Genomic DNA, 9,036 nt, shown 5'->3' on the forward strand with positions numbered 1-9,036 from the left:
TAAAACATTAGTATGAAACTAGATTAAAGTACATGATTTGCCAGCAATGACAGATTACAACTTTCTTTCAATGAAGATAAGGTTTTTAAAACTTGGTCCCCAAGGAAGAACTCAAAAAATAATAGGGCAGAATCCTAGGGCTATATATATGTCTCTAGATTTGATTTAAGGGAGGTAGCTGGTGGTGCAACTCTGGGTGGAGGTATGAAAGATTAGCGAAGGGGAGGGATTCCTCACACCACAGGGATAAATCATCCTGTGAGGAAAGTGGGTAATTGCTTGGCGTTTAGGTCATTATGCATGCAAATTAGAGGAGAGTATATATATGAGCCAAATGAAGCAAAACAATTTTAGCATATTGAGCCACCATGCCGGTCACACCATCGTTGCCAGCTGTCAGGATGTAAGTACCAGCAATGACATGGGGTTTCAATTGTTGGATGCGCTGAGAGTCACCTATTGAAGCAAGTGTTTTCTTTGGAGGGTGCTTGAACACTAAATGAGAAGAAGTGATGAGCAGGTTGATTCTATATTTCCACTACACACACACATACACACACAAACACACACACACACACACAGAGAGAGAGAGAGAGAGAGAGAGAACCAGACTATATTTATTGTAGAAACAAATAAATTAAAAACTAATTATTTTAAAATTCTTGGGTGTTTTTAGTTATGATTTTAATTTTTCTTTAAAATATTATTATTGAAATATTTAATACTTGGTGTTAATGTTAATTATTCCCAGCATGGGACTATGGGGTTGTTTCTTCTTTAACTTCTTTCGATGCTTCAGAGAATATGAATGACATGTGGATGGAAACCAGAAGAAGGAGAGATTTCGGGGGTCTTTCATTTGACATAGTTTCTCATTTTTTGTGTTGTCTGTTGTCTGACACAGCTGGTATACTTCTAGACACTAGCAGATTTAAATTTCAAGAGGTTTCTGTTTTTATTTTTAGTTCTTGTCTACTTCTGAGCCTTAAGATCACTGTGGTCTATAAGGATGAATAGAGATATTCTCCAATATTTTTAAACTTAAAAATAAAAAAAAAAAATCAAAAAAACTGTGAGTGGTATGAAACCACTGGATTTGGGTCAGAGTATATGAATTTAATAAGGAATGATTAAGCTAGGGTCTCTGTATCACAGAGTTGAGAACAAACCCCCCGTGGCAGGAAGAATTCTAGGTTCAACAATGAAAACCTGTATGGTTGAATTTTGGGGAAGGCAGTTGCCAGACAGAGGTGAATCATAGGAGGAAGGGCGGAGAAAGGCTTCAGACACAAATGGGTCTCAGCTGAGTGCGTGGTATGAAAATCGCGGTCACAGTATTAACATTAAGGACTTTTTAAAAAGTCTCTAGATAAAAGTCTGAATTTAAAATCTCTGGGAAAAAAATCAGTGAGTAACGACAGTAAGCGACGCTAATTAAAGACATAAGACACTATTAGAAAAGTGGGGCAGATCGGTTAGAGCAGATGCAGAGGAATTCAGGAAAGATGTTGTCCCCCTCAGAAAGGGATAGAGAAAGACAGTGAGGAAGACTGGAGAACACAAAACCGGAGCTTGCAAGCAGAGAGAGCTGTTTTGGGGTATCCTGCAGTATGAGTGTTGGTAAAACAGCCCCTCCTGTACTCTGCTGTCTCCCAGTTACAGGAACCTCTCTACTGAGGTTACCTGAAGGACCTCGTAGCAGGGTGACCAATTCACCCTGGAAACCACACCTGAAAACCATTGACAGTGAAAGTTTCTTAACTCGGAAGTCCTTGGGAGCATGTGTCACTATCATAGCCCTTTCCACCTGGAATTTGGGGGTTAATGGATGTAGTATCCTCCCAGAAGTCATTTATCAACTTCTGAGACCCCACCATTTCTTGCTATCTCACTTTCAGGGAATGCCCCCTTGTTGTCTGCCTCATTGACAAAGCTATTAAGTCACTCTATTTCTCTAACTTTTTTATGTCCCCCAAATTTGCTTCATTATATACAAATTTCCCATACATTTACAGACTTTTGTTTGAGATTTTTTTTGCCTCATTTAGTCTCAAACTGATTTTGTGAGTTTCCTCTTTTACCATAGAGAGTGGTAGCTTCTCATATAACTGACCCTTCGTACTGGGGTCTCAAGAACCTCAGCGATGGACGTTCCCCACGTCCTCCATGTCCACACATGCACACGTGCACACACAGAGAGAGACAGAGACCACTTTCCTAGGCATCTGGTTTCAGTATTTTGTTCTTAATCCTGAAGTCCTCTTCTCAGTAGCCCTGCCCTGCCACCAATAAACGAGGACTCACTCACAGAACAGAGGTGAGTTCAGACCTCATTAGGGAAATCTGAGTTTTGATTTTCAATAATAATATATCCCAGATCAATATAAAAAATAAAAGAAAATTAGAAATGATGCAGGATGAATTGAAACAAAAAGATTTAATTAGCAGAAAGGTTTAGTCCTACTTTTATTGACCAAAAATAGTTGTCTCTTTCCAAAAAAAAAAAATCTAACACAGATTGACTGCTACCAGCATGTCCCTTCTTCTCTGACCACAGGTACCCCTGTGCTATATATTCTCTCATAAATAAGGCCGGATAGCCTTCCCAGCATTCTTCTGGGAGTCCAGCTGTCTTCTTCCTCCTTTCTCTGAAATCTGTACCTGTGCCTCCTAGAACCGGCCTATACTTCCTATAGGTCAACCCAGGAAGAAGTCCTTCTCCTTGAGGCTATCAGGGCTTCTGCCTTCCACCCACCTGTGGCAGCATCAGACTCACTTGGAGCAAGCAGGTCGTAATTGAGAGGAGAATGGCTGTGTCTTGCAGTGTTTGCAGTGCTTTGCCTTGGTACTGACCTGATGACCTGAGCCTGTGCTTCACACTTGGGGAAGACTGAGTAAATAACTGCCATGTGATATTAGATGGGCTGAGGTTATAGTGGACCATTCTCTATACTGCCTGGTGAACAGGGACAAAAAAGGTGAGATGTAATCAAAACAACTTTTATTAGAGTATAATTTACATTTCCATGTAATTATTCATTTTTATGTAAAATATTTAATAACATTTAGTATAATCACAGTGTTGTACAACTACCACTTCTGCCCACTTCCCAAAAAATTAAGCACCCTCAAATGAAAACTATGTATGCATGGAAATTGATTTTAAACTATCTTTGGGGTTTATATATGATTTACAGGCTTGTAATATCTGTTAGATTTCTATTTTTTCTCATCCTACAGATCCAATATAATCCATTTTATATTAAAGATATTTTCACTGAAGTGAGAATACAATGAATTTCATAGGAGAAAATTACTGTATTTCTAGAACTACCAGATAACCTAAATCTATATAGAAGATGCTCTTCAAAAAATGATCTGTAGCCAATAAAGGCAAAAAAAAAAAAATCATTACAGTGCTGTAAATGATCAAGGCAGGAATTTGGGGGAAATTAAAGTAAAAACAGAATTAGACAAAAGAAACCAAGAACAACTGGAGAGCAGTGCCCATCAGGGGCCGAGTGAGTGGAGTAAAAGGATGAACAAAATGTAATCAGGAGAAACAGAGGATAAATGGCTGCCTGGGAAATGGTGGGGGTATGGGTGGTGTTTCAAGACAGAAATGGGATAAATTTCTCCATGAGGGAAAAGATTTTAAATGGTTCACTGGGTTCTTACAGTTGACTACCCCTTACAAACAAACAAGAAAGAAATACAGAGATCTATGACTCTATGCTCAAATATTTATACAAATGGGAAAATGATCAAAGCTTTTGTAACTTGTTATTATTCTATCTAAAAATCTAGAGATGGGAGAATATAATTTTTAAGTTGACTTTTTAAAATCATCATACCAAGTAATGGGTCTTTTTATAAAAACTTTTGTTGTTGTTGTTGTGGTGGTGGTGGTGGTGGTGGTGGTAGGCTTCTTTCTGCAGCCCCACCCCTCCACCCGCCACCTCCTTCCTGCCTTCTTCCCCCTCAGTAGTTTACCTCCGGAGTCCATGTAACATGTACAACAAAGCTTTGAAGGGAAAAGGACTGAGTGGATTCCAGTACTTCAGACCAGAGGTAGAAGGGCCTGTTTAGCTGTATAAACCATTGTTAATAAGTTTGGATTGTGCCCCATGTGGCTGTAAATTTATGTGACTGTTTCTGAGTCAGTCTTGGGGAAACCATTCCTAGTTTGTATCTCTTAATGTGTTAGGTACATTTTTCTTCCCTGTGACTATTAGTTGAAATATGTTATTAATTTTCAAGTTTGGTCAACTCCCAAACCAGAAGAATGTCTGGAATGGCACATATCACCATGTAACTATTGGAAGTGTTACAGTGTTAATTAAAGCACTGGTGTATTTTCATCAACATAATAATTAGCTTAATAGGGTTTAGCAAAATCTAGAAATTCATCTATTTGAGTTCATTGGTGCTTAAAACACACATACAGGGGCTGGCAAGATGATGCAATAGATAAAGGTGCCAAGCCTGATGACCCGAGTTCAACCTCTAACGTATGCCGTAGAAGGAGAGAACCAGGACACACAAGTAGTCCTCTGACATCCACATGAGTGCTATGGAACTAGCCTGCCCACACATACAGATATGTAACTGTGCACACAATACATACATGCACACATAAATACACACAAATACACATACATGCATACATACATGCATACATACACACATACATGTTTTTAAAGTGAACAGGGTCCTAGAGATGGCTCAGCCTGTAAAAGCATTTGCCATGCAAGCCTGATAGCTAGAATTCAATTCCCAGATCTCACGGTGGAAGAAAAGAAGAAATTCCTCTAGCTCCAAGGGATCTGATGCCTTCCTCTGGTGTCCACTACATGTGCATGCAGATGATGCACATGAACTCATATAGGCATACATACATACATTCATACATACATACATACATACATACATCAAAAATAAGTAAACACAATTAAAGTTAACACTTATGTGAGGCATTCTAAGTCAGGGACAGCAGATACATCTGGCATGGGTTTTCTGCATCAGGAATCTCCTGCTCCCCGAGGAAGCTTCTGCACCCAACCCCCATTGTGGGTCATTCTGTGGATCTACAAGCTCAGCTGTGGAGCCTACACTGTGCCATCCAAATCGTCATTAGGCAGTGTGAGCCAACCTATTTAATGGAGGAATGGGTGATGTGAAGATCAATACATTCGTACAGTTCAGGTGTTACTTGAAGCTTGCCTCATGAATCAGCATGAATGGGAAATAAATGAAGCAAGGGGCCAAAAGCACAGCTCTTAGAATTCTTCCAGGTCACGTTCTAGAGGCCATGATCAGGAAAGGCAGCCCCAGGCTCGGTCCTGATAGTGATGATCAAGAAACCCAATTGTCCAATCCTATTTCATGGAAATAGGGATCTGTCTACATAAATCCCACAGCACTGAAGAACCCCAACCTTGGTTCTGTACTGGTCTCACTGAATGAACAATAAGTGTATCTAGTTTAAACAACAACAACAAAAATGTTCATGTACATTAATTTAGAAATCACAGACGGGGCTTGGGGGCGGGGGTGCTTAGTTGGTAGAGTGCTCACCTATGCTAGGTTGGAATCCTAGGAATCCCTGGGTTTGATTCTCAATACCGCACACATATAGCATGAAAGCGCACACCTGCGGACTTGGGAAATGGAGGCAGAGAGTTCAGGAAATGCAAGATTGTCTTCAGCCACAGAGAATTCAGGGCCAATCTACATAAGACACTATTAAAGGAAAAATCACAAGGAGGAAAAAGCCTTCGAGGTTAGTATTAGTCAACATCTGATGAGATGCAGGTGGCTTATTAATTAATTTCAATGATCCAGATAATTGGAGGTTGAAAATAATCTGTTCAGACCAGGGAGGAGGCTACAGCTATGGAAAGGAAAACATCCAATTTCACTTCTCTCTTCCTGGGTGGACATGTCTTCGATGAGTAAAAGAACCTGAGTTCTCTTCTCCTCTATCTACCTCTCTGTTTCTCCGTGTGCAGTATGGAAGCAGTGTGGTGCTTCCCTCTGTCCTGTTAGCTGTGTACATTCCTCATGAACTCAGAGGGCAAAAGCAAGTTGAACGGGTGCCTACCTAGACCTCTAAAGTCTAGCTGAGAGCAAGCTTGGCATTTTTCCCTCCACCCCATCACGGTAGGCAAGAGGGCCTCTAGCTTGCTCTGTTCTCTTTAAAGGATGAGTAGATGCTCCAACGTCTAACAAAAGATTTATTTGCAAGGTGTAACCTGATGTGTACACAAGGTTAACAGGCAGCTTCTAACAGTCATAATAAGACATAGAAGACATAGAAGCAGACACAGTCCCCAGAAGGAAGAATGCTCAAATAATAGATACTACAGAATGAGAGCTAAGTACTAGACACTGTGAAAAGTATCAATAATTTTAATGCTGACTGGGAATGATGGTACATGCCTATAATCTCAGATTGGGACAGGAAGCTTGCTAAATAAGTTCAAGGCTGGTCTGGGACGCATAACAAAACATTACTTTAAAAGTCCGTTTCTGGGGCTGGAGAGATGGCTCAGTAGTTAAGAGCACTGACTGCTCTTCCAGAGGTCCTGAGTTCAATTCCCAGCAACCACATGGTGGCTCACAACCATCTGTAATAGGGGTCCAATGCCCTCTTCTGGTGTCTGAAGACAGTGACAGTATACTCATATACATGAAATAATAAATAATAAATAATAAATAAATAAATCTTAAAGAAAAAATATAAAAAAATCTGTTTCTGTAAAACACTTTAAAGCTCTCTGAAAGGGGCAATTGAGATGGCTCAGCCTGTAAAGGTGCTTGCCACTTGTATAGCATGGCATGTCCATGCATGCACATGTGTGCACATGTATGCACATGCACACACTAAAATAAATTACAGTGTAGCACTCTCTATAAAGTTTAAAAACATTTTAACTCCAGCTAACCTGGGAACTCTACAGAGATTTTTTGGTTGTGATATAAAAAGGCTTTTATCAGCTGGGCAGTGGTGGCGCACACCTTTAATCCCAACACTCGGGAGGCAGAGACAGGCGGATCTCTTGAGTTCAAGGTCAGACTGGTCTACAGAGTGAGTTTGTGACATCCAGGGATACAAAGAGAAATCTACCCTGCTCAAAACAATCAATCAGTCAATCAACACGATCAATACAAAGGTTTTATCATGCCTACCTTGACTTCTCTAGGCATGTGTTCAGATGTGACTATAGCTACAGCTATGTATAGTTTTGGTACTGTGTTAAACACATCAAACATGATTTTTTTTTTAAATCTAGTTTTAAAACTAGATGGTTTTTTTTTTCCATCAAAATGAGAAAATACCCAACTATTCTTGCAAACTCTCTTTAAACAGCACAATGAGGAAAAGAAAACTTCCAGTTTAGTTTGAGCCACCACTAGATTAGAGGTAAGTGGTATATTAATTGCAATGATCCAGTTAATTAGAGTCTGCAAAGAGGCGTCTGCACTGTGTGTGGGGAAAGGAACATGGAACATTCCATCTCCCACACTGCATGCACAGAGATAACACACACACACCCACACGTACAGCACTGGAGAAAATGTCAGGGTGATAGTCAGCTATGGGGACAGCCCTTAGTTAGGGTGATAGTCAGCTATGGGAACAGCCCTTAGTTAGGGTGACAGTCAGCTATGGGAACAGCCCTTAGTTAGGGTGACAGTCAGCTATGGGGACAGCCCTTAGTTAGGGTGACAGTCAGCTATGGGAACAGCCCTTAGTTAGGGTGACAGTCAGCTATGGGGACAGCCCTTAGTGAGGCAAGATTATACCACCTTTTGTGTCATACTGTAATTCCTATTTCAAACAGTCTTAACCCAAATGTCACAAATGACTTAGGGTGAGTTCTTCTCAGAAGTGGGACATCCTCCTGCTTGGAGACAGAGAAGGCGTGTCATCTAGGTATTCTTCCTTATCCCAGTATTGGCAAGCGATCGCAACAGGTTGAGGGATGTAGAACAGAATCCAATTGGCCACCTGACTAGGAAGAATCCTTCTCCCCACTCCCTCTCCTTCCCTCCCTGTTTCCTTTCCCTATTCCTTCTCTCCTCCTCTCTTCTTACACATACATCATCAGATTCATTCTACAACCTGAAGTGGGCTCCATCATTACCCTTCCTTACCTGACAGATGAGGAAGCAAAGAACCAGCCCAGTCACACATCTAGTTAGAACACAGGACTCCCAACTCCAAGCCCATGCCCTTAAGTCATGATCTAATCTCTCTAGCCTTGGCTTCTAGCCTTATCAGACCCACTGTATGTCTCCAGCCTTCTTTAATGTCTGTTTACCGAGGTGTATAAACATAGCCCAGAGTATGTCCGTCTCTCTCCTGCCTAGGTGTCTAGATGCTTTCTTCTTCTTAAAAAAACCTTCTCCTGGCTGTCTCGAGGCTGTACCCACACACCCTTCCTGTGGCTGCCTTCTTGTCAATCAGAGTGGGCTTTCTTGCCACTCCATGTAAGGTGTGTCCTCACCTCCTCTCAGGACCTCCTCTGTCATTTTGCATTGTTAGTTTTCTAATCACACTTAGAAAATATAATGTGTGTCTTTCCTCCAGGAATGGAGACTCCATGGGGATAGCTTGTTTTTGTAATTCTATGTTTTTGGATCCTGGCATAGAACCTGACACATGGTAGTTGAAGCCTTTAGTCTCTAAACCACAGTATCTAGGGCAGTAGATTATTTCTCAAATGAAAGTTTCAAAGATTCCAGGGACAGTACCTTTCTACTCCTTACCAACATTTTACTCAAACCTATGTCCCTTTGAGGATAATGCACTTACTGCTTCTGTGAAAGCCTGGCTTCTTATCCTTCCATTTCCACTCAAATGGCACCTTATCATCATCATCATCATCCTGCCTCTTTCTCTCCCACCCCCATGGCCTATTTATTTGGATCATAGTATTTTTCACACTCTAAACTTATATTGGCTTCTTCTTCTCCTTCTCCTTCTCCTTCTCCTTCTCCTCCTCCTCCTCCTCCTCCTCCTCCTCCTCC

At 41.0% G+C, this 9,036-nt stretch overlaps 1 protein-coding gene across 1 annotated transcript in view; it reads left to right on the forward strand.

The window, feature by feature from the left end:
- Nucleotides 1-366: 366 nt before the first annotated feature.
- The window catches only part of Exph5 (exophilin 5), a 96,791-nt gene continuing 88,121 nt past the window's right edge, over nt 367-9,036 (forward strand). Inside the window, exon 1 of the mRNA XM_031343529.1 lies at nt 367-403. Coding sequence (XP_031199389.1) covers nt 369-403 — 35 coding nt within the window. The 5' untranslated portion in view covers nt 367-368. The remainder of the gene's footprint in view (nt 404-9,036) is intronic.

Source organism: Mastomys coucha, unplaced genomic scaffold (genome assembly GCF_008632895.1).
Source record: "Mastomys coucha isolate ucsf_1 unplaced genomic scaffold, UCSF_Mcou_1 pScaffold23, whole genome shotgun sequence".
NCBI classification, from domain to species: Eukaryota; Metazoa; Chordata; class Mammalia; order Rodentia; family Muridae; genus Mastomys; species Mastomys coucha.